The sequence below is a fragment of the Cibotium barometz genome, chromosome 49 (genome assembly GCF_041138505.1).
Source record: "Cibotium barometz isolate CiBa-2024 chromosome 49, ASM4113850v1, whole genome shotgun sequence".
NCBI classification, from domain to species: Eukaryota; Viridiplantae; Streptophyta; class Polypodiopsida; order Cyatheales; family Cibotiaceae; genus Cibotium; species Cibotium barometz.
Window position 1 is genome coordinate 30889327 of NC_141094.1, and position 26104 is coordinate 30915430.

The following is a 26104-nucleotide window of genomic DNA, read 5'->3' on the forward strand; positions in this document are numbered from 1 at the left end:
GACCTAGTTAAGCAAATACATCATTTAGGAATATGAGTCCATAAACATTACAAGCCTGAAGCATTATTAAGGACTGAGAGTCTGTGGGGCTTAAAAGTACACAACCTAATAGTTGGCTACGCGACCGAGGCTCATCATTAAAAGGTAGCAAACTTGCTGCCCCCCTCGATGTGCGAAACTCCAGGATGAGCACTCTTCCTTCACGAGATAAAGCTACGCACTGAGGCTCATCATTAAAAGGTAGCAAACTTGCTGCCCTCGATGTGCGAAACTCCAGGATGAGCACTCTTCCTTCACGAGATAAACTGCATAGTTCCTTTTCTTTCGTGCTACCTTGACTTGTTTGTGTTACTTAAGTTGCATTGGTGTAAGCGCTTGAAATGTCCAAGTTTCGTGCCTTTTAAGAGTTGGGATTGCTTAAGTATGTACTAGTCGGGAACCCGTGCTTTGCACGTCTTTTGAGGTTTTCAAAATCAAATTCTACCCAAACCTCTTCAAACCTCCCCTTCACCTCCAAATTCTTGCCATGTGACAACTTTGTGAAACTATTCCTTAAGATAATATAGAGAATAGAGATAAAGAGAAGTAGACGGAAATAATGTATGTAAGTGGATTGTATGGCTTAGTTTCAAGCCTTTTAAGATCAAGATCATCCATATGACAACATAGGACACTTGAACATCCATGTGACAGCATCAAAGCACAAGGAATGTGACTTAACCTCGGTTAGGCCCCTAAGACTAAAATAAACGAGTCTTCCTCATCATCACCTCCAGCAGCATCTTCATCGTCGTCATCATCATCACCCCCGTCCTCAAGGTCTCTGCTGTTCGAGTGCAGCAGCATAAAACACCTCCTTGTACCTTATCTGCACTCACCTCCATCTCCACCTCTTCGTATATCACAGCTTTTCGACTTTTCGACAGAGCTCTTCTGTGCCCTTGAGCTCTTGATCTGTCTGTGCTGCATCTATGCGCCATTCAGGCATCGTCACAGTTTCTTGTGGTTTCATCTACATTGCCCCTTTCCTCTGCAACTTTATCTCTGCACCGCTTTCCCGCAATCGGTTTTCAGTTCATCCTGCACAGATCAAACCCCAATCTGCTTTCTTCTCCATAAATTTTCACGATCGGGTGAGAACAGAGCGCTGTGGCGATGGCTTGTCCTGTTTGGCAACCGCAGGAGGACGGATCGAAGGAGATTTGCTCGCTTCTGCAGGAATACAGAGTCCCCAGCTCTGATCAGACCCGTGTATTCCAGCGATTGCAGCGTTTCAGTCAGCTGCCGGACTTCAACAATTACCTGGCTTTCTTACTGTGCAGGGCAGAGGTATGTTTCGTACCATCAAGCAAGCATTGCGTATGTTTGATCTCGATGAAACTCGATTAGGTTTCTGTATCGCTATCTGCAAAGAAGTGTTGCATCTTGTCTTACCTGCCATGTGAAAGCATACGCAAGCACGAATGGCATTATCTTGGTAGATCTCATGATTCTGGCGTCCCTACCATCTTCTATCTAAAGTCATACATAAGCACAAATGGCATCATCTTGGACAATGCCATCATCTTCCTCCCATACCCATCATGATGAGTATATATTTGACCACTTTGCAATACTGGCTATCGTATCACATAGATGGCATCATCTTCTATACCCATTATCGCAAGAAGTATACATGAGATCAATATGCTTTACGCACTATCTCATGTCATACATGAGTAAAAAGGGCATTGACAGGGTAGATGTCATCATCTTGCCATACCCATGATCACCATGACTTCAACATTATAATGACGCACCCATACATATTACACGCCATTATGATGAGCTGGTGAAACCTTGCAAGCAGGTTCAGCACTATAGACTTGGCATCACACTAGACTTTCCCTGAAGGACTGCTTGTTTTAGCCCTTTGATTTCTTACCCAAGAATTTAGTAGAGGAGTTAGCATGAGCCCATGTTCCCAACCCTCACCATCTGCTGCCAATCCAGCTGCAAAAACTGCTTGCCTGCTCATTCCTCCTACCCTAGGGTGGTTCTTTGTTTTTTGTGAGAATCCAATGTCCATACTCCAGCCTGCTCCAACCGTCTCCATTAGTCTCAAGGTAATTGGACCAATCTTGCTAATGCCCTAACCTTGCTAGCCCAGAAGTGCAAGTCCCAATCACACAAGTATGGGCCTTGGCTTCAAATGGCTCAAAAGGTATATAGCATAGTTGCATTCCGTACCCGTACTCATCCGATGAGTACCTTCAGTACTTTCCGTACCACTCCATACGTACCGTACCTAGTACAGATAAGGTCTTCGTACCAAATACGAGGTTCAATGTACAACACTTATTTGGTCCGTTTTTTAATTATTTTAGTCAGTGGTCATTGCTCATTAGTTAATAGATTAGTTTTCATTTCAGTATCACCATTGTCTTTCACACCATTTTTTTATGGATGCTAGATATTTGTTATTTTACATACATACATACATACATATGCCAGAATACGCAGCGGATGATGACCAAATCTGGGAACACGAGCAAACGCAATGCAAAAAAACAGCACGAGAGAGAGAGAGAGAGAGGAGAGAGAGAGAGAGAGAGAGAGAGAGGCGTGTAACTCTGCTCCATATACACAAAGAAGATCCAGAATAATGATAGGGCTGTGGGGCCATTTTATATGGCCCCAAGCATGCAGTCGGCCTGTAGAAAGACAGCCGACAGGGCCTGAAACTCCACGACCAGATATCTACAGCAGTCGGCCAGCTGTACACAGTCGGCTAGCACACATCAGGGGTTGGGGACCTGAAGGAGCAGTCGGCCAGCATGTGGGCCCTCTTGCCATCACAGGGCAACCACCCAAGCCAAGGAAAAATAGGGAAAAATGGAAAAAAATATGGAGAGTGGGGAAAAATGAGAAAACACCTAATAAGGGCGGGCACATCCACAATAGAGGCCCTGGTATCTCAGTAAAGACAGGAGATGACTTCTAACACCCCCTCTCAGCTCGTGGTTGTGAAACCAACCACAGGGAGCTGGGGTGCCGCTTGAGCAAATCCTGAGATAGCGACTTCGCGAAGAGGTCCACCGTACTGTCCTCCGTCGAACATCTAGCAAGATGTCATCAGCAACGATCTGTTCACGAACAAAGTCTCTTGATGACCGTGGGTTCCTCCAGTGGAAGCCCAACCCTGCCATGCAACCTCTGCAATCTTACCACCTCACACGCAGCCCGGTACTCTACCTCTGTCAACGACAAGGCAAAAGATGACTGCCTTGTACTGCTCCATAAAACTGCTCCTGGGCCTGAAGTAGATCTCCTCGTGTCTGGATCTCGTCCCCAATCTGAGTCACTTCAACTGTGGAGTCGGACTCCATCCATCAATCCCCCTCCTGTGTAAAAGAGTCCATGATCCTTCGCATGCCGCAGAAACCACAAGATACGCAATCCCGCCTCCCAAAGAGTCATCTGCAACCATGAGCTCAACTGTCTCATCAAGAAGCTCCCGTCCAATTTGGTATCCATCAACCAAAGCAATGAACCATTCTGCTTTTGAGTCAAAGAGGCATCACACTGCTCACAAGGATCAACACCTGTTACGGTGGAAAGCCAAGTCTTGGAAACCTGCTGAAGACCACGAAAGGCCTTCTGAAACCTGTCAACCACCCCCTCTGAATCCGGAACCACAAAGCCTGGAGAATCCACCTCCTTTTGCAAGTAATCAACTGCTACCTGCCTGGCTTTCCGAGAGGTCTCCATGGAAAGAACATCCTCATCTACATGAGTTTCTTTGTCCCGAATACTACGAGACATCAGAGCATAAGTTACGTGCTCAGTTTCCTTTGACTAACGAACACAAGAACCATCAACATCAGTACTGGAAAGTTCCTGCCAACTGCTACCATCAACTGGCAAGCTATCCACTATCTGGTCCCGGAAAGCCTGCACTTGCAGCGTATCCACAATTAAGTGGCCATTACCACACTGCCACTCATCACAAACCCGAGGACCTGGGAGAGAGAGTGCTGAAAGCTTGTAAACTCCATTCTCCACTCCGCCTTCCCAAACTACCTGGCTTGTTGCCTTGGCCCGGAGAGCAACAAAATGCTCATCAAACTCCACCCATACGCCAGTCTTGCAAACTTGATGCACTGACAATAGATGAAAACCAAGTGACGGAACATACAACACTTGGGAGGAAAACTTCCCCCCTCTGCCATCGGGAACTATCTCCAACTTGTCCTCACTGTGAACTGGGATAGTGGATGTATCCCCAGTAAGAATGTGACCAGAATACCTGCAGAGATCCTGTAAATCTAAACAGGAAGGAGTCATGTGCCTGGAAGCACCACATTCTAGAATCCACTCCCGAGTATCCGTTGCGGGGAGTCCTCCAACCTCCTCCCTGCCTGAAGAAAATGAAACATCGGTGTCCATCACCTCCAAGTGCACAAAAGCCGGAGTCTTCATGATTGCTGCTGAGGAATCTTCACCCTTCTCGGTCTTCCGCTTGGGACACTGCCTCCAATAGTGGCCCTTCTCGCCTCTCTGCCTTTAGTTTCTCGCGGTCAGCGTCGGACTTCTTCTCAGAAGACTTCTCCGATGAAGCCTTCCCTTTGCCCGTGTTACGGCCTTTCGATCGTTGCTAGTTAAGGCCTCCGAACCTCCGCCCTGAGGAGGGTTCGAGAATCTTTCCTCTTGGTCCAAGACCATGGGCACAAGCTCCTCCCAAGTAATGGTGCTGAGCCTGCCACTGGTAATCAAAGACGAGTAGAATGCTGAGTATTGAGAGGGCAAATGCGACATCAACGTTATGGTCATGTCCTCTGACGATATCTCCTTCCCAGCCTGGAGAACTTCTTGTTGAAGAGCTTGCAGCTTGTTACTATGCTCCTGCATCGTCGACGACTTTGCAGGGCTCATAACCCGCATGTGTACTTCCAAGGAAATCCTCTTCATGGGCGATACCCTATTGTAAAGAGAAGCCAAATGCTGCCATATACCTTTGGCCAGCGTCATATGCTTGATATGATTGATTACCTGCGGTGTGCAGTTGAGGAAGATAATGTTAGAAGTCATCTCCTGTCTAGATTTATACACCAGGGCCTTTGTTGTGGGTGTGCCCGCCCTTATGAGGTGTTTTCCCATTTTTCCCCACTCTCCGTATTTTTCCCCTATTTTTTCCCATTTTTCTGAGGCTTGGGAGGGCTGCCAGGTGATGCCAGGAGCACTCTGAAGCTGGCCGACTGCATCTGTAGCAGTCGTGGGCTGTCTGAGTGCTGGCCGACTTGTTCTGTGCAGACATGGGGCACCAGATGCTGGCCGACTGCTGTTTTTCAGCAGTCGTGGGTTTTGTCCAGTCGTGGGCCTCTTCCAGTGCTGGCCGACTGCCCTCTAGGGGAGTATATATAGCTCCCCAGCCCCCATACCTCATTTGTATCATATTCGGGATCTTCTTGTGTATATCAGAGCAGAGTTACACGCCTACATCTCTCTCTTTTTGTGCTGTTTTTTCTGCCTGCGTTTTTGCTCTTGTGTTCCCAGATTTGGTCATCATTTCCGCTGCATATTCTGACATGGTATCAGAGCCCTAGGCTCTAGATAGTTCTTGGGATTTGTGTGAGCAAGAGGGGGCTGTTTTGTGGCTGATTGGTGGACTGTTTTGGGCTGATCGGGAAGAGGAGAAGCAAGAGGAAGGCGGGCTGATTTGCTGGACAGCCACTTGCAGGGATCAGTTCTTCTTTGTTCCCACCCACCCACCCTTTTCAGAGTACATCCCCGCTATGGCAGATCTGTTTGAGATGGCCGAGAGACATGTGAAGATCCCGACACTCCCCACGTTCCCGGTGGACCGTCAGTTGGACGGGAGCAACTACGGCATATGGAAGGTGATGATGGAATCCGTTCTGGAGTCCTACGATCTCGCCGATTTCGTCGTTGTTGGTGTTCCACGGCCGGAAGTAGAGGAAGGGGAGTTACCGTCAACCCGAAAGGACCGGGAGGCCCAGACACAGATGTGGGATCGTGTCAACGCCAGGGTCCGTTCGTTTATTTTCCTCAACTGCACACCACAGGTAATCAATCATGTAAAGCACATGACGCTGGCCAGAGGTATATGGCAGCATTTGGCCTCACTTTACAACAGGGTATCGCCCATGAAGAGGATTTCCTTGGAAGTACAGATGCGGGTTATGAGCCCTGCAAAGTCGTCGACGATGCGGGAGCATATTAACAAGCTGCAGGCTCTTCAGCAGGAAGTTCTTCAGGCTGGGAAGGAGATATCGTCGGAGGACATGGCCATCACGTTGCTGTCACATTTGCCCTCTTCGTACTCAGCATTTTACTCGTCGTTGATTACCAGTGGCAGGCTCAGCACCATCACATGGGAGGAGCTTGTGCCCATGGTCTTGGACCAGGAGGAACGATTCACGAACCCTCCTCAGGGTGGAGGTTCGGAGGCCTTAACTGGCCAACGGTCGAAAGGCCGTAACTCGGGCAAGGGGAAGGCTTCATCGGAGAAGTCTTCTGAGAAGATGTCCGACGCTGACCGCGAGAAACTAAAGGCAGAGAGGACCTGTAATGATTGTGGCGAGAAAGGCCACTACTGGAGGCAGTGTCCCAAGCGGAAGACCGAGAAGGGTGAAGACTCCTCAGCAATCATGAAGACTCCGGCTTTTGTGCACCTGGAGGTGATGGACACCGATGCTTCATTTTCTTCAGGCAGGGAGGAGATTGGAGGATTCTCCGCAACGGATACTCGGGAGTGGATTCTCGATAGTGGTGCTTCTAGGCACATGACTCCTTCCCGTTCCGGTTTACAGGATCTCTGCAGGCTTTCTGGTCATATTCTTACTGGGGATACGTCCACTATCCCAGTTCACAGTGAGGGCAGGATGGAAATAGTTCCCGATGGCAGAGGGGGAAGCATTCCTCCCAGGTGTTGTATGTTCCGGCACTTGGTTTTCATCTGTTGTCAGTGCATCAGGTTTGCAAGACTGGCGTACGGGTGGAGTTTGATGAGCATTTTGTTGCTCTCCGGGACAAAGCAACAGGCCAAGTGGTTTGGGAAGGTGGAGTGGAGAATGGAGTCTACAGGCTTTCAGCACTCTCTCTCCCAGGTCCTCAAGATTGTGATGAGTGGCAGTATGGTAATAGCTACTCAGGTGTGGATACGCTGCAGGTGCGGGCTTTCCGAGACCAGGTGGTGGATAGCTTGCTAGTAGATGGCAGCAGTTGGCAGGAACTTTCCAGTACTGAGGTTGGTAGTTCTTGTGTTCGTGAGTCAGAGGAAGCTGAACAGGTCACTTATGCTCTGATGTCTCGTCGTGTTCGGGACATAGAACTTCCAGTAGTTGAGGATGTTCTTTCCACGGGGACCTTTCGGAAAGCCAGGCAGGTCACAGGTGATTACTTGCAGAAGGAGGTGGTTTCTCCAGGCTTTGTGGTTCCGGATTCAGAGGGGGTGGTTGACAGGTTTCATCAGGTTTCCAGGACTTGTTTGTGCACCGTAACAGGTGTTGATCCTTGTGAGCAGTGTGATGTCTCGGTGACTCAGAAGCTGTATGGTTCATTGATCTGGTTGATGGACACCGGATTGGACGGGAGCTTCCTGAGGAGGCGGTTGAGCTCTTGGTTGCAGATGTCTCTTTGGGAGGCAGGATTGCGTTTCCTGTGGTTTCTGCGACATGCGAAGGATCAGGGACTCTTGTACACAGGAGGGGGATTGTTGGATGGAGTCCGACTCCACGGTTGGAGTGACTCGGTTTGGGGAGGAGATCCGGGCACGAGGAGATCTACTTATGCCCCAGGAGCAGTTTTACGGAGCAGGAGGAGGTTACATTGCAGGTTTGGGCTTCCACTGGAGGAACCCATGGTCATCCAGAGGCACTTTGTTCGTGAACAGATTGTTGCAGATGACATCTTGCTGGAGTTCTGTTCGACGGAGGACAGTACGGTGGACCTCTTCACGAAGTCGCTCTCAGGATTTGCTCAGGCGGCACCCCAGCTCCCAGTGGTTGGTCACACAGCCAGGAGCTGAGAGGGGGTGTTAGAAGTCATCTCCTGTCTAGATTTATACACCAGGGCCTTTGTTGTGGGTGTGCCCGCCCTTATGAGGTGTTTTCCCATTTTTCCCCACTCTCCGTATTTTTCCCCTATTTTTTCCCATTTTTCTGAGGCTTGGGAGGGCTGCCAGGTGATGCCAGGAGCACTCTGAAGCTGGCCGACTGCATCTGTAGCAGTCGTGGGCTGTCTGAGTGCTGGCCGACTTGTTCTGTGCAGACATGGGGCACCAGATGCTGGCCGACTGCTGTTTTTCAGCAGTCGTGGGTTTTGTCCAGTCGTGGGCCTCTTCCAGTGCTGGCCGACTGCCCTCTAGGGGAGTATATATAGCTCCCCAGCCCCCATACCTCATTTGTATCATATTCGGGATCTTCTTGTGTATATCAGAGCAGAGTTACACGCCTACATCTCTCTCTTTTTGTGCTGTTTTTTCTGCCTGCGTTTTTGCTCTTGTGTTCCCAGATTTGGTCATCATTTCCGCTGCATATTCTGACAGATAAATGAACGGATCCTGGCGTTGACACGATCCCACAAGTGTGCCTGTGCCTCCCGGTCCTTTCGGGTTGACGGTAACTCCCCTTTCTCTACTTCCGGTCTTGGAACCCCAACAACGATGAAATCAGCAAGGTCGTAAGACTCCAGAACAGATTCCATCATAACCTTCCATATGCCGTAGTTGTTTCCGTCCAATTGACGGTCCACGAGGAACGTGGGGAGTGTAGGGATCTTCACATGCCTCTCGGCCATCTCTAACAAATCTGCCATTGCGGGGATGTAATCTGAAAAAGGGTGGGTGGGTGGGAACGAAGAAGAACTTACACCTGCAAGTGGCTGTCCAGCAAATCAGCCCGCCGTTCTCTTGCTTCTCCTCTTCCCAAACAGTCCCGAACAGTCCACCAATAAGCAACGCAACAGTCCCCCTCTTGCTCACAGAAATCCCAAGAACTATCAAGAGCCTATGGCTCTGATATCATGTCAGAATGCGCAGCAGAGATGATGACCAAATCTGGGAACACGAGAGCAAACGCAATGCAGAAAAACAGCATGAGAGAGAGAGAGAGAGAGAGAGAGAGAGAGAGAGAGAGGCGTGTAACTCTGCTTTATATACACAAAGAAGATCCCGAATAATGATACTATGGCAAGGGGGCTGTGGGGCCATTTTATATGGCCCCAAGCATGCAATCAAACTATAGAAAGACAGCCGACAGGGCCTGAAACTCCACGACCAGATATCTACAGCAGTTGGCCAGTTGTACACAGTCGACCAGCACACATCAGAGGTCGGGGACTTGGAGCAGTCGGCCAGCATGTGGGTCCTCCTGCCATCACAGGGCAACCACCCAAGCCAAGGGAAAATAGGAAAAAATGGGAAAAAATATGGAGAGTGGGGAAAAATGATAAAACACCTAATAAGGGCGGGCACATCCACAAGAGAGGCCCTGGTGTCATGGCCCTGTGAAAATGGAACAGCACAAGTGTGGGCATGGTGGTTGCTGAGTCAAAATATCAAATGATTCACATGTGGGGTGCCCGGACAGAGATAATGATGTGTGGACATCCCTAGGTGTGAAGGGGGGAACTAGAACATTAATATTTTAATGTTATATGTGTGGTTGCCCCTAGGCCTTAGTGGCCCCTAGGGAACTTTAATAATTATTAAAGTTGGGGCCCTAGGACAAGTATGGGGAGGGGGCAACTCCACTTTTGGAGTGCATGCCTCTCTCTCTTCACTCTCTCTCTAGCTTTTGGAGAATCGTGCAAGTCTAGGCGTGGAGGAGAGGAGAAGGAACGTGGGGATTGCTGAATACTGTTCTTGCTGCCGTTTTTTTTGTGCAAACCAGCCGTACAGTCCACGTGTGCAGCCCGTACAGCCTTGTACGACTGCAAGTACAGTACGACTGTCTCTCTCTCTGCTGTGGGTTTCACTGCTGGTACAGCCGGCGTTGACAAGTTGAGCAGGTTCAGGCTGAACTGTGGGTTCTGACAGAAGCCGTACAGCAGGTACAAACGTACGTCTGCTGTCAGGTGGCTGTACTGCAGGTACAGAACTGTACAGCAGGTACAGTCGGGTACAACAGAAGCAGGCGCACCAGTACCCTCAGGCGACAGCAGAACTGTCCGTACAGTTCTGTACGGACAGATTCAGACACGTGTGCAGAGGGTGTACGGATTGGTGCAGTAGAGATTTTTAGGTTTGTACAGTTGGGTACAACACTGAAGTGGATGCAGAGAGGAAGGTACAGACAGGTACACCCACACGTGTGAAGCAGAGTTATTGAAACAAGTGTGCAAGTACAGACTGGTACAACTACTTCCTCCGGTGCAGATCCACGAGCTGATTTTGGTAAGCTCTGAACTTGTTCATCTATCTCTCTTTCCATTGGCTTATGTCTGTTGCAGATTTGAGCTATTTGGCCCCTTGTGAGAGGAGGGGTATGGCAGATTGAAAAGGGTGGAAACGGAGAGATTGGACAGTGAATGTATGCTTGTGTTGAGTTGTGGAATCATGTGCATGAGATATGCCAGATGTATGTTCAAGGTTGTCCTGCTGAATAGTCTTGGCTGATCAGAGGGGAGCACAGAGTGTTGCTTTGAGACAGATCTGTGTGTGTGTATCCTCTGTGCTAAGAGGTATTGTGGGCTACCAGATTGGATATACAGGTGTATTCTCTTGGCTGGTTTTTGGTGTACTCAACCTTACAGATTTTTGAAATTGAATAAAGAAATACCGCAAGGGGCGCCAAGCTTTGGGGCCAACAGGTGTCGTTCTATTTTCAGATTTGGGGCACTCTAGCTCCAATCTATTTTGTTTTCATATCTAGACTACAAGTGGACGGGTGACTGCTAGTCTACCGCACTTTGGTTTCTACGAGAGGCCGGTTTCAAGGTTCCGTTGCCGGGACCAATCATCAACTTTCCAAAAGGGGTGAGCTCGTGGTTGCCTCGAGGAAAGTCATCGCTGAAAATTTCAGCAACCCTGATTTCACAGATCCATGTAACTGTAAGGCATAAAACATGGAAAGAGACGTCCTTCTAAAGGGGAAAAAAAGGTCCTTCCTCTCTCGGGTCTTATCACACATGCTTCATTTTGAGAGAGGGGTGCAGGGTAATGGGACACAGGAAAACCGTGAGCTAAGCATATGCCTAGTATGATATTCTTGAGATAGAGATGGAGGAAGCATGCAATCCTTTAGTGCCCAGCATACTTTGAGATTAGAGAAAGACTCCATTGCATGCTTTTGAGAGGGATTTGGTTGTCATCGTGCATGAGGATCAAAATTTTGTTTGCCCGTCCTTACAGGAGATGCAGAGACATAGGGACATGCATGAGACATATGGGGAGGCCAAAACAGCATAGGCAGAGACTTCTCACATCCTTCTCTTCTGAAAGCATCTAAACTAATTGTTTTCGTTTCATTTCTGATACAGTGGCACAACTGCTTCCGTATAGTGCTGCTACATGTGCATTGTTTGGGGATTAAATGCAGAAACAGGTTTGGAAGCAGTAAAGGAAGGTGCTTGCACAATCTAAGAAAGGCACACCTTACAGAATTTTCATGTTGTTATAGGGGTGCATCTTGATTTGAAAACCTTTGTGTACAGGGGCAATCTGTGGAAGTTAGACAAGTTGCTGGTTTGCTTTTGAAGAACAGCCTGAAGGCTCACTATTCAACACTTGTACCTGCCTATCAAGACTACATAAAGGCAGAATTGATGCCCTGTCTTGGATCATCAGATAGACATATCCGGGCAACGGTTGGTACTGTCATATCTGTCGTCATACAACAAGGGCGTGTGAAAGGTTGGCCACAGTTACTTGGTGCTCTCCTGCAGTATTTGGAAAGCAATGACTACAACCATGCAGAGGGAGCTTTGGATGCATTTTCAAAGGTCAATTGGACATCTACAACACCCATTGAATGCTGCTGTTATTTTTCTGCATGTGTGTGTGTGTGTGTGTGTGTTTCTCTCCACCTTACCTTCTTTTTGTAACCACATGTAGATGGTATGTCTATTGTTAACCCTTTTCTTTTTTTTGGCTAGATATGTGAGGACAGTCCGGAAGAGTTGGATGCTGATGTCCCAGGAATTTTTGAGAGACCTATAAATGTGTTTTTACCAAGGCTACTGAAGGTTTGCAAAGAATTTAGATATTGGGATCTTTGGTTGGAGTTTTTTTTGGTTGCCAAGGTTACCTCATGGTACGAATTTGTGATATATGGCTGCAGATGTTTTCGTCGCCCCATGCTGCTCTCCGTAAATTGGCTTTGAGCTCTGTGAATCAGTTCATAGTTCTGATGCCAACTGTGAGTTGACAACTGCTAGTTTCTTCCATATAAGCATCACATAGAGATGGTTTTCCAGGCTTGGCAATGGCGAAACATCCTCTTTTCTCCATGGCTAGATCATCTGTCGGATTTCCTGGTTGTCGGGGTCTTCTGGATGGCTTGGGGTTGATGGAGAATTTAGCCCCACACCCCTCAAAAGTATACCGAATGCATGATTTTTCTTAACGGTATTTATGAAGTCTGACGGTGTGTATGTGGTACAGGCATTATTTGTGAACATGGAAAATTATTTACAAGGGCTTTTTACTCTTGCCAATGATTCTGCAGCTGAAGTACGAAAGCTGGTATGCATTTTTGTATATCTATGTGTGTGCGTGTGTGCATGTGTGTGTGTGTGTGTGTGTGTGTGTGTGTGTGTGTTTGGGTGTGCATTGTATGTATGCATGCATGTTTGGGTGTGCATTGTGTGCATGCATGTGTGCGTGCGTGTGCGTATGTATGTATGTATCTGTGAATGCATTTGTGCCTGTATGTATGTATGCTTGTGTGCATGTATGTGTGTATGCTTAAAGTCACACTTTTTTCCATTTTTGTCTCCTCATTCAGCTTTGTGGAAACCATTATCAGCAGCTTTTTAGTGCATCTCTCTATCTTTGCAGGTATGTGCTGCACTTGTACAGTTGCTAGAAGTCCAAGCAGGCTATTTACAAGTAAGAAGACAATGAGCTTGCCTGCACGTTTGCTGAAAATTTTTTAATTAAAAAAATCTTATGTTCCAGCTCATATATGCAATCTGAATCTGTATATATTTTTTAGGCATTTTTATGATCGTCCTTCCCTTTCCCTGTGTACAGCCTCACATTAAAAATGTTATTGAGTACATGCTACAAGCCAATCAGGACGAGGATGCTGAAGTGGCTCTTGAAGCATGCGAGTTTTGGTAAGTTATCTGTTGCTGTAGCTTTTCAAAAGTGAGGGCGCGTCTGTGTGAGTTTGCTCAATGCAACTTTGTGTGAGTGATGCCAGGTCTACATTTTGTGAAGCCCGCCTGTCTCCAGAATTGCTCAAAGACTATCTACCCCGGCTTATTGGGGTAACTACATCATTTGATACTCTTTTGTTGCGCTAATGCAACTCTATACTAGAGACTGTTCTTTGAAAGTAGCCTTATACTGTGGGTGGCGGGCCCTTGCCTGAGTGGCTGTCACACCACACTCTACACTTCTCAGAAGACTTGAAGGATACCTAAATATATATGATATATAACCCACAAAGAAAGTAACCTTGTACTTGCATTGTGTAAAACTTGCAGGTTTTGCTATCAAACATGATATATACAGATGATGATGAAGCACTTCTTGATGCTGAGGTTAAACTTCCTTTATTATCTAATAGAACCATGCATTCATTCAATCTTTTGAACCTTCCATACCTGCTGAAGCCTGATACTAATGCCATGCTACCTGATGCAGGATGGTGAGTCAGTTCCAGATAGGGATCAAGTAAGGGCTTACTCAACATGCAAATTCTGTGTCAATCTAAACACACACATGCACCTTAACGATACATAGTTTATATGTTACCAAGCATATGGTAATCAGAACACCTGGATTAATTACTTGCCTGCTTACTGGCTGACTGCATGTGCCAACTATGCATTTTTATGTCGCAGGACATAAGACCAAGGTTCAAACCGTCACGTCTACATGGGTCTGTTGGTGAGGAAGAGGAGGAAGAGGTGCCTTTTTTGCCCAGTTTGTCATTAAATCTCATGGTGCCCTTTGACTACCAGTTTTAATATGTAGGATGGTTTGATTCCTGGATTTTTTGGGTTAAACAAAAGTATGCTTGGTTTCAGGATGATGACGATATTATCAATTCTTGGAACTTGCGAAAGTGCAGTGCCGCAGGCCTTGACAACATGTCTTCTGTTTTTGGGGATGAAATGCTTCCATTGTTGATGCCTTTGTTGCAGGTCTGCTTCCAGCCTGTTTCCAACAGTTCATGGTTTATTTTGTGAGCGTGCTGTCATATTGAAGTTAAGGATTGTGGACTGCACAAGAAGCACTGTTTGTGAAAACTCCTGAAGGCCATAGCTGGGGGAATGGTCAACCAGGTACTGTTCCCCGTTGTCTTGGTTGCAGGAGCGGCAGATGAGGAGTCCGATGGTTGCAGGGAGTGGCACCTCAGGAACCCAGCTTGACTCTGGCTCTGACATGTCATCTTTACGACAGATTGTTTCAGCACTGCTGAGGTGTCAGAGTGTGGCAGACTTTCCAATACAAAGAAATCATTTGAGTGGTCACAATGTGTGGCTGAGACCTAGCCCTAGCCTCAGCTGTCTGTCCGTCTGTCTGTCTGTGCCTGAGGACTTCCGTAAGCCTAAACCCAATTGACTAGCATTCTAATGTGCTATCAGCATTTTTTGTATCACAGATAGTTGTTTATCATCCTAGGGTTCTCATTAATCTTTTGCTTGTGCCTAAGTGCACCCCGAAGTGGATTGTAATGACTGAGGTACCGGTTTTTGGTCCCATATGCCTTCAAGGCATTCCGTGGACGTTAATAGGACTTTCTTTTCTCTCTCTCTCTCTCTCAGTTCATGGGCCTGTTTCATTTGGTAGATTGGTCTTTTATGTTTCATGATCTTAATTTACACGTGGATCCTTTTGGTCTCATATACCCATTGGGTCTTTGGTTAACATTAATACAATCTTTCTTTCTTTCTTCCTCTCTTTCACAGCCCGAGGGACATATGCCTTCATGTATCAAAGTTTCTTTCTTTCTTTCTTTCTCTCTTTCACAGATGGAGGGACATATACCAAAGTTTTGATAAGACAGCCCTAGCATTAGGCCACGCTATAACAGGACAGCCTACAAGTGCACATGCAAAGATAGATTAGTAAGTTAACTAGGATAGGAGCACACATGATCTTGTTTAAAGGTCTAATCTTTGAAAAGGTGAGCTGATGTGTTTGTCCATCATGGCCATTCTATTCCACATCCTCTTAGAAGTAAGTTGCTGAAGCTTGAAAGACCCAACCATAGTTACGGGAAACGCCCGAAATGGCCGTTTTGGAGGGCGGAAACGCATTGTGGGGTAGGTAGGGGACTGAAAACGCGTTTCGGTAACCCTGAAACGGCTGCCCGAATAGTTTCAGCTAACAGGGGAAACGTTTCAGCTTGTTGTTTCCCACAACACCACACGTTTTGGAGATCTTTCCACCCAAATCAACATGAACTAGTAAGAAAACGTCACACTCTAACCGATATCCATTTTATTCTTATAAACGATAAAATTCATGTCGTAATGGGATCACATGTGTATACAAACAATCATGAACTTTCAACCCCTCCCCTCCCCTCCTTTAGCCCTCCTTGTTGACATGGGGTTTCCGTTTCCGTTTCCATTTTGGCTCTCCTCGAAATTTTCGTTTCCATATCCGTTTCCGTTTCCCCGTTTCCCTCAACTATGGACCCAACGCGTGCTTTTAAGCCTAAATTGTTCACTTGAGAAAAGTTTTTTTTTTTGGAGCCTGATTTCCGATATCTGCCTTTGCAGACAAAGTTGGAAAATAAAGGTGACTCTTTTTGGAAAGAAAGAGAGGCAGCTGTTTTGGCTCTTGGTGCGATTGCTGAGGGCTGCATCAACGGCCTTCTCCCTCATTTAACACAGGTAAAACAGTGAAATTCCATGCCAGTAATGCTTCAATACCCATATTCTCTCTTAAGTTGATACGTTGTTACTGGTTTAGTGTTTAAGTTCTTGTCTTGGATTACATGCAACTTATCGTAGTTGCATTCCGTACTTGTACTCAATTCTGCGATCTGTATGGTACTTTGCATACTGTTGGAGTGTTCTGTACGTCATACAAATTGCACAAGCTTCTAAATTTTTTTGGAGCTCCTTTTTACACTATACCTTTTTAGGCAGATCCTATGCTTTCCCATGCAGTGTGTATGAAATATCTGTTGTTTTCATTATACCATATTTTGTATTTATACTAAAAAAAAGTGGCATACTTTATGTACCTTTCTCAATAAGTACTTTCTGACCCATATTGTACATATGATACCTAGTGTTTCTAACTGTCTTGCAACTTATGCATACGAGGCCCATTTCATGGTGCATGGGCAGCTTCTTGTATACCCGGCACAAAGTTCTGCAAAAGTCTTGTTATGGATTAAGCTTGTTCAATGCGTAATATCAAGTTCTCTGATTGTAGACCTTTTGAGACTGCAGATTGTGACATTTCTTCTACCTCTTTTAGAGGATAAGTTCCCACTTGTCCGTAGTATAACCTGCTGGACTCTTTCTCGCTACAGCAAATGGATAGTGCAGGTATGTATCCCTTGTCCTCTCTTTTTAGGTCTCTTCTGACTTGTTTCATGCCCTTTTCTTCGTAAGTGCTATTTTGAACAGCTGCATGCCTTTCCTTGAAACTTTAGGGTGTATAAAATGAGAAATTGCAAATGCTGTCGCAGGCTGCAGTACATCCGGAGGGGCACATCCAATTTGATAATGTGCTAACGGGTCTTCTGCGGCGAATTTTAGACAGTAACAAAAGAGTTCAAGAGGCTGCCTGCTCAGCATTTGCTACACTTGAGGAGGTATTTATGGGCAGAAATTTCTAAAAAATGAACTACTCATTTGTATGTCTGGTTTTGACCACTCTTGAAGATAGAAAAGAATAATTCAGATTTGCAGATCCAAATAAACATCACATGTAAGATGCTTTTTCTGAAGAAGGGAATGTTGGTTCTGAGATACAATAATGCTCTTGATACAACATTTCAGACCAAATTCAGAATCAAGGTCCTTTTATTGTACATGAAGTTTTTTCCAATGGAACACATCAATTGTTGCAAGATCTTGGAGGTCAGATACACTTTAGTAGACTCAATGGCCTGAGGTTGAGGCCATATCATATTAGAATCATGTAACGAAGGAAACAAACGGTAAAACACTTAAAAGTGTCTCACTGTTTCTTTTTCCCGAATGCTACAAGACATCACTGCATAGGTTACCTGTAAAGTTTTCTCTGACTGACGAACACAAGAACTACCAACATCTGCATTGGAAAGTTCCTGTCAACTGCTGCCATCATCTGGCAAGCCATCCACCATCTGGTCCCGGAAAGCCAGCACTTGTAGCGTATCCACACTTAAGTGGCCATTACAAGACTGCCACTCTTCACAAAACTGAGGACGTGGGAGAGAGTGCTGAAAGTTTGTAAATTCCATTCTCCACTCTGCCTTCCCAAACTACTTGGCCTGTTGCTTTGTCCCGGAGAGCAACAAAATGCTCATCAAACTCCACCCGTATGCCAGCCTTGCAAACTTGATGCACTGACAAAAGATGAAAACCAAGTGATAGAACATACAACACTTGGGAGGAATGCTTCCCCCCTCTGCCATCGGGAACTATCTCCAACCTGTCCTCTCTATGAACTGGGATAGTGGATGTATCCCCAATAAGGATGTGACTAGAATACCTGCAAAGATCCTGTAAAGCCATGCACGAAGGAGTCATGTGCCTGGAAGCACCACTGTCTAGAATCCACTCTCGAGTATCCATAGCGGAGAGTCCTCCAACCTCCTCCTTGCACGAAGAAAATGAAACACCGGTGTTCATAACCTCCAGGTGCAGAAAAGCTGGAGTCTTCACGGTTGCTGCTGAGGATTCTGCACCCTTTCTCGGTGCTCCGCTTGGGACACTTCCTCCAATAGTGGCCTTTCTCGCCACAATCATTATAGGTCCTCTCTGCCTTCAATTTCTCGCGGTCTAAGTCGGACTTCTTCTTAGAAGACTTCTCCGGTGAAGCCTTTCCTTTGCCCTTGTTATTACGGCCTTTCGATCGTTGGCGAGTTAAGGCCTCAAAACCTCCGCCCTGTGGGGGGTTCGTGAATCTTTCCTCCTGGTCCAAGACCATGGGCACAAGCTCCTTCCATGTGATGGTGCTGAGCTTGCCACTAGTAATCAACGAAGAGTAAAAGGGTGAGTACTGAGAGGGAAAATGTGACAGCAACGTTATGGCCATATCCTCCGACGGTATCTCTTTCCCAGCCTGGAGAACTTCTTGCTGAAGAGCTTGTAGCTTGTTGATGTGCTCTTGCATTGTCGACGACTTTGCAGAATTCATCACCCGCATCTGAACTTCCAAGGAGATCCTCTTCATGGGCGATACTCTGTTGTAGAGAGAAGCCAAATGTTGCCATATACCTCTGGCCAGCGTCATATGCTTGATATGATTGATTACTTGTGGTGTGCAATTGAGGGAAATGAAAGAACGGACTCTGGCATTGACATGATCCCATAACTGTGCCTGTGCCTCACGTTCCTTCCAAGTAGAGGGTAACTCCCCTTCCTCTAACTCCGGCCGTGGAACCCCAACAACAATGAAATCAGCAAGGTCGTAAGACTCCAAAACAGATTCCATCATTACCTTCCATATGCCGTAGTTATTCCCGTCCAACTGACGGTCCACTGGGAACGTGGGGAGTGTTGGGATCTTCACGTGCTTCTCAGCCATCTCAAGTAAATCTGTCATTGCGGGGGTGTAACTGAAAAGGGAGGGTCGGTGGGAAAAAATGAAGAACTAAAAGTGCAAGTGGCTGTCCAGCAAATTAGCCCGCCTTCTGCTTGCTTCTTCTCTTCCCGTACAGCCGAAAACAGTCCTCCAATCAGCAACACAAACAGCTCCCCTCTTGCTCACACAGTTCCCAAGATCTTCCAAGAGCCTAGAGCTTTGATACCATGTCAGAATATGCAGCGGAGATGAAGACAAGATCTGAAAATACTAGAGCAAGTGCACAGCAGAAAAACAGAGAGAGAGAGAGAGAGAGAGAGAGAGAGAGAGAGAGAGAGAGAGAGAGAGAAGAAAGATATATTAAGCGTCTACTAAAGACCCAATGGGCCTATGAGACCAAAGTGGTACAATAATGTCCATGGCATATCTCATCTCCGAGTAGATGGTATACCACTTTTCAAAATGTCAAGCATGACGAGTATGGCCGAGAGGTCTCCCTCAGCTATGTCACGTGGAAAGGTAGCTCGATGGCGGTGGAGCATGTCTTGGATTTGGAGCTGAAGAGGTGATCGTGGCCGACGGGGGGGTTGAGGGCGTCGGGCACGTTGGAGTAAAGAGGCTCGGTTTGATGTAACTCCTCTCGGCGGGCGAGGTAAGAGCAGCTCGTGGAGGGTCCACAAGATCCACTATGTCGGTTTCCTCAAACTCCTGGGTCTGGAAGAAACTGGTGATGGTTGGCTGCCTAGGGAGAAGTGTGTAACCTGCTATATACACAAGAAAATCCCAGATACTGAATGAGGTGTGTGGGGGGCAAGGGGCCATTTTATATGGTCCCAACAGCCAGTCAGCCTGCTGAAAAGACAGTCGACAGCAGCAGCAGAAAAGCCCACGACCTGCTCCAACCTCCAGTCGGCCAGCATCTGTCAGTCGGCCAGCAGCAGAGGAAGGTTGGGGAGTAGCAGGGTCAGTCGGCCAGTATCTGGACGAAAACTGTTAAAGATTATACAGATTCTAGAAGCTTCCTCTTCAAGTTCAACCTGTATCAACTAAAGAAGAAGATGAGTAAACCCAATAATTTAGGCAGGTTTAAAGATTGGCATTCACAATGAGGTGCATATCTTGGACCTCAAGGATCTGAATTCCAACACACCCACCCCCCCCCCCCCCCCCCCCCCCCCCCCCCCCGACTGGCCTTAGGACCAAGATCCTCCCATAGTTACTGTTTTTTCACCGCCTGTAGGTGCTTTTTTCCGCCCGTAGGCGATGCCGCCGAGGGAGCACCTAGTGGGGGTTTGAACTCAGGACCTCTTGGTCCCAAGACAAACACTTCACCACTTGAGCTGCTACCTCAGAAAGTGGAGCAGAAGAATAAGGAGACCCTAAAAACTTTGTTGGCTACTCTGTTTAAGTGTATAGTTGCCACATTTTGGTTTTACTACTTGTCATGCCACCGGTGGTAGATGCATATTGATGGACTATCAATGTCTCGTATCTCCTTGTGATCTTTTGTTAGATGTTAAGAACACATCAAGTTAGAAGTCATGCCTGAACTCAAGGGAAATGAACTGACGCAAGTGAAGGCCTTTCAGATCTGTGTGGCCGGTTTATCTGAAGCATGGTACAAAGATGGAGATGGGGTGGGATGCTTGGATGACCGGTTACGTGAAGCTGTATTAATTATTGAATGGGATTTAGTATTCGCCAAAGTTTCACAAGGTCCTTATGCAGGAATCACGTATTGCAGTAAATCCGATAAGACGGGTTGTCAAACAGTCAAACAAACTTATTAATATAATTTTCTTTCTTTCTTTCTCCTCTCTCTCTCTCTCTCTCTCTCTCTCTCTCTCCCCCCCCCCTCCCTGCTTCCCCCCTCACCCCCCTATGTAGATGGTTTAAATTCTATCTGCATGCTCTTAAACATGGTTCATTAATGGTTAAACATTGTGCCTTTTCTTGCCTTTATTCCATGCTGTGCTTGTCTTTTATTTGATTTCAGGAAGCAGCAGAAGAGTTGGCTCCGCGGCTTGACCTTATCCTACAGCATCTTATGTACGCATTCAGTAAATATCAGGTAAGATCCACATGGAAGCAAATACTGTCTCTTGGTAGCTCATTTGGAGCACATGCAATATGGAGCCATTGCTGCATACTTGCCTTGGGGCATGTCTCATGTTTTCACTACATGCATGTGTAAAAGGATTATGATCACACTTTGTCGTTCATGCACACAAGTTGAGCACATGCAATATGGAGCCATTGCTGCATACTTGCCGTGGGGCATGTCTCTCATGTTTTCACTACATGCATGTGTAAAAGGATTATGATCACACTTTGTCGTTCATGCACACAAGTTGGAGATTGCCACAGTAGCTAATTTCATGTATCTGACTGATTTGCAATTCATGACCTCTCCCCCTCTTCCTCCACTTTTGAAAGCTGAGATTCTCAGGCGTCTTTGTAATCCCATAGAATGGGAGCGAGCTCATGGTCTTCTAAGAGAAGCATGTAGAGAAAATTCACTGGGTTCTTGTATCTACCATGTGACATTTAGATGATCACCTACCTCACATTTTTGTTTGTTTGAGACCACTTTGGCCTCATATTCCATTCTGATCCTGTAGATGTTAATAACTCTCTCTCTCTCTCTCTCTCTCGTGCGCGCCCGCACGGCGCACACACAAATACGTTGTTTTTTCAAAAGACTTTTACATGGACAAAACTCCCTGAAAATGTGTACAAACGTGTGGTTGCAGAGAAGAAACCTCCGGATCTTGTATGATGCTATTGGAACGCTTGCGGATGCTGTTGGTGCAGAGCTGAATGAGGTACTTAAAGTCAGTGTGATGTCAACTTATTGTAGAAGTGAGGGAGTCTGTGTCATTGGGCTCATGTGTTCAGCTTTCAATGTATGCTGACAACTGCTGGTTTGCTCTAAATCCTATTTGGAATTACTTGCAGGCAAAGCATCTGGAAATTCTAATGCCTCCTTTAATTGAGAAGTGGCAGCAGCTTCGCGATTCTGACAGAGATCTTTTCCCTTTGTTGGGATGCTTTACGTCCATAGCACAGGTTGGTCTATTGACATTAATTTGTTCTTGGTTCTATCAAGTAAAATGAGGGAACAGAACAATCCTGCCCATGGGGACATGGGGGCAGTTGGACGGGCAAGATTGCCTCTTTATCCCCAATGGTAAAGCAAGATGGGGCCCTGCCGACGGCAGGTAGTCCCGGAATGTTCTGTACCCAGATTGAGTTGCAGGCTTCTGTGAGTAGATTGCCTGTTGCAGGTCCTCTTCCTAAGTCTTATATCTTTCTCTGTATCTGTGCAGAATCTCAAGATAAGTGGGCTGATTTTCAGGGTGTTGTGATGTGATGGTGGCAGGCTCTGGGTCCAGGTTTTGCACAGTATGCTGAGCCTGTTTTTGTGAGGTGCATTAACCTTATCCAGGCACAGGAAGTTGCTAAGGTATCTGCACACTTGCATTTTATATGTGCAATTAGCTGGAGTATGATGGAGCCATTACTTTGGGCATTTCCAGTTTGTAAGAAATGCTTGTCTGCAGGCTGATCCGGGAAGGGCTGGTGTCACTTACGATAAGGAGTTCATAGTCTGTTCTTTAGATCTTCTTTCAGGCCTAGCAGAGGGTCTTGGAAGTAGTATTGAAAGCCTGGTAGTTTCTACGCCCTGTATGTCTTTCTCTGGAGGTACTTTAAATTATGCCGAGTATACCAATAAGGGGTACTTTGGTGTTTAAGTAAAAGAGCACTGCAGGTTGTTCGAAGCAACCTAAGGGAGCTGCTACTCCAATGCTGCAGTGATGAAGCTCCGGATGTCCGGCAGAGTGCACTTGCTCTTCTTGGGGACCTTGCAAAGGTACATCAAGAATGTCCTTGTAGAGTAAATTGGGGTTGACTTATGGACTAGAAGGTGGAGGTGCAGCTAATGCTTTGTCCTTGCCACTTCTCTAGGCTTGTGCTGTACACTTGCGGCCGCACCTAGCAGACTTTCTAACTCTTGCTGTCAAGCAACTGGTAATGTCTACCCCACTGCCTTGTGACCCACTATTTGTGAGTTTTTGCTGTCATAACGGTGATAGTTTTCTGCTGCTTATTGGAAACACAGCAGGGTTCGGAGGTGAAGGAGAATGTGTCAGTTGCAAACAATGCATGCTGGGCCATTGGAGAGGTTGCCATTAAGGTATAACTTACGTCAATGAAAGGGGCATACGTAGATATAGAAAAGTGCTGCACTCCTTGCATTCAAATTTGGATACTTGTTTTATATTATTTTCTGAAACAACTATGATTGGCATGGCAGGTGCGTCAAGAAATATCACCCATTGTGATGAATGTCATCACTTACCTTGTTCCGATCTTGTCAAATACAGAGGTATTGGATCATACCATAACACATCACATTTTCTAAGTAGGTGTTCTGGTATTCTAATAGGTGTGGCCGCTACCAATTCAGGGTCTCAACAAGTCCTTGCTAGAGAACAGTGCTATTACACTCGGTAGACTTGGATGGGTGTGCCCGGAACAGGTAGCTCCACACTTGGAGCATTTCATGCAACCGTGGTGTCGGGCTTTGCGCCAGTAAGTTCACTTCTTCACTGTACTGCTGTGTTTCCTTTCTAGTCACTGGAGTACCTGTTTGAGCTGGCTGTTTGTTGTTTGTGAGTGAGATGCGTCAACGGCCTTGGGAAACACTTCCAGGAGATTTTTTTGCAGTCTATGCCTTTTAGAAGTTAACATCTGCCTAATAATTAGCATTGTTTGCCAGGATTCGTGATGATATCGAAAAAGAGGATGCGTTCCGGGGGCTTTGTGCCATGGTAACCACAGTTATTTAGCAAAAAATATGTCACGGTGCTGAACATGTTGACCCACTGGCTTGTTTGCAGGTTAAATTGAACCCTGCAGGTGCTGTCAGTTCGTTTGCTGTGATGTGTGAAGCTATCGGAAGCTGGCATGTAAGTTCTATGTTGTTTGGGTGTACAAGCTGAATCGGTGCTTAATTCTTACAAGGTAGACTTCTTCGTTACTTATTCTTTTTGGTATCCTCGCTTCCGTAACTGGTACACAGGAAATCCATAGTGCAGATCTGCAGAATGAGATATGTCAAATCCTCTATGGCTATAAGCAGGTATTGAAGCTGTGCATAGGATCTGAAACTTTGATTTTGCCCAAGTAGCATGAGCTTCCATGATTGTTCTGGTAAGGCCCCTTAACAGTAGATCCCGCTGGGTGGATGGGGTCAATAGCCGCATGTCGTGTAAGGACCCTTTTGTTAAGGCTCTGCATACCCATTTTTCTTACCACTATTGGCCTCGTGCAGATGCTTGGCAGTTCTTGGGAGCAGTATGCAACAGGGTTAGATCCAGCTTTACGAGAAAAGTTGTTGAAGAAGTATGGAGTATGATGGCTTTACAGAATTTTTGTTCCTAGCTCTCATGTGTTTGATTAATTGATGTCTAGCTGCAAGGCTGAAAGCAGCAGACTTGGATCTCACTTTCAAGAAAAGGATGTATGGTGCTTCTCTCTAGGCTGATGCTACATACAAAGATCGGAAGGCTTGCTGCCTTTGATGGCATTGCATCATCTAAAGGATGATATCCCAGCCTTGTAGATGGGTGTGCTGATGTAACAGTAGAACAAGTGCAGAAAATTCTTTCATTTTGCCGGCAGCATTGGTGTTGAAGGCATTACCCTACACAGTTTTGCAGCAATAAGAGAGTCCATTGTCTCGTTCCTGTGGTGGTAGTTCTGGTCATGTAGGGAGATGGCTTGCTGTTGCCCCCCATGTGCTTGAGTCGGCCTTCGCTTGTACCCTCAATGTCAGCACATTGGAAGATGATGGTGGGTGGATGCTTCATTTTTAATCTTCAGCTTTATGGGCATGAGCTTTGTAAGATGAATCGGCTGGCGGGAGTTGATTGCATTTCTGGTGGATTGTGGGTGCCTTGCGGCAGGAGTTGTTTCCGAGGTATTGCTTGTAGGATTGGCAGTTAAGTAACCATGACAGTTAAAAGGGGATTTTGCAGGAATACAATGCAGGTGTAGAGAGGAGGTAATTTGAATGCGAAGGGTGCAGGGAGAGGGGGCAAAGGCATGGCTGCTCTCAGATTGTGGGGGCTATACTGTATCTTTGAGGACTGCTCCACAGGCAGCTATAATTGTTTTGGAGAGGTTAGAATAAGCCTGTGTAAGAGGAGCGTGGGGGTAAATCTAATGTAGGCTAAAGTGGTTGAATCAACCATGTTTGTACTTCTTAATTGATAGGCTGGTCGCAAAATTATTTAGCTCCAACCGAAATGGTTTCGCATGGCCACATGGACAAGGGATATGCAGCAACTTTGAAGGGGTTTGGTTCTATGGTGACCTTGTAATTATCCCTTGTTTGTGTATAGTGACTTTTTTTTTGGCTTCTTTACGAAGTAACCCATGTAAATCACTTGAAGAACAAGAGATGAACTATTTTAAACATTTCTTGCATTTTTCTCACGCCTTGCAGTGATGATTAGTTTTTTAAATAAAATATTTTGATAATTACACGTTGCGGTGTTGCCAAGCTCGAGCCCCTGCGTTTTCAAGGATCTGTTCAAGTACTCAAAATACAGTAGTAGCTGCTTGTGGATGGAGAATAGGTTTTTTGAAAACGAGAGTAAAACTACAATGTATTTTGAAATATTCAATGAAAGGATAGATGGCATTTATTACCTTGTGGACACATCCTTATGACAAGATTTTCACACACGTGCTTGTGGTGGTTCCCATATGGTGGATGAGAGAGAGAGAGAGAGAGAGAGGGAGAGAGAGAGTTCTATTAATGTCTATGGAATGTCGATTTGGCCTTTTTCCCATGGGACAACATACCCTTATTTTATGAGGTGATAGTGATGTAACAATACATGGTAGAGGAAGTTGGATCATCACAATACAAAGCAGTGAATTGCAAAAATAAGTGGAGAGTAAATAATATTATTGCTTGCAAAAAACCTGTTTATAAACTGATAGCGTCAATCCACTCGTGTGCTTTGGGTAGAGAGTTTTAATGGCGATCTAAATAGACTCCGGATGGAGGATGTCTGGCTACAAGAGTGTTTGAACACAATGAACTCCATGATTATGGAGTTCCACAAATCTCTCCATATATAGTACTACTCATAGGGTGTCGATAATCGGATCCTCCTATCCACGACCACATGTATCCGTTGATGGGATATATGTAAT

At 46.1% G+C, this 26104-nt stretch overlaps 1 protein-coding gene across 4 annotated transcripts; it reads left to right on the forward strand.

Moving 5' to 3' along the window:
• Positions 1-607: 607 nt before the first annotated feature.
• On the forward strand, positions 608-25357 carry LOC147610487 (transportin-1-like). Of its 4 annotated transcripts, none has more exons than XM_086786451.1 (29): positions 608-1329; positions 11656-11943; positions 12097-12186; positions 12282-12359; positions 12605-12685; positions 13001-13051; positions 13196-13281; positions 13368-13434; positions 13654-13710; positions 13814-13843; positions 14014-14079; positions 14200-14316; positions 15904-16017; positions 16585-16683; positions 16827-16952; positions 20868-20942; positions 21625-21696; positions 21830-21940; positions 22254-22337; positions 22435-22542; positions 22644-22745; positions 22841-22903; positions 22995-23069; positions 23190-23261; positions 23343-23467; positions 23655-23706; positions 23776-23844; positions 23958-24017; positions 24210-25357. In XM_086786451.1, exons 1-29 carry the CDS (start codon positions 1156-1158, stop codon positions 24291-24293), a joined length of 2676 nt encoding a protein of 891 aa, XP_086642577.1. In that variant the 5' UTR covers positions 608-1155; the 3' UTR covers positions 24294-25357. The 4 variants fall into 4 exon arrangements, with proteins under 4 accessions (XP_086642577.1, XP_086642578.1, XP_086642579.1 ...); XM_086786452.1 differs by having other exon boundaries at positions 22998-23069; XM_086786453.1 differs by lacking the exon at positions 23190-23261 and having other exon boundaries at positions 23322-23467.
• The last annotated feature ends 747 nt before the right edge of the window (positions 25358-26104 follow it).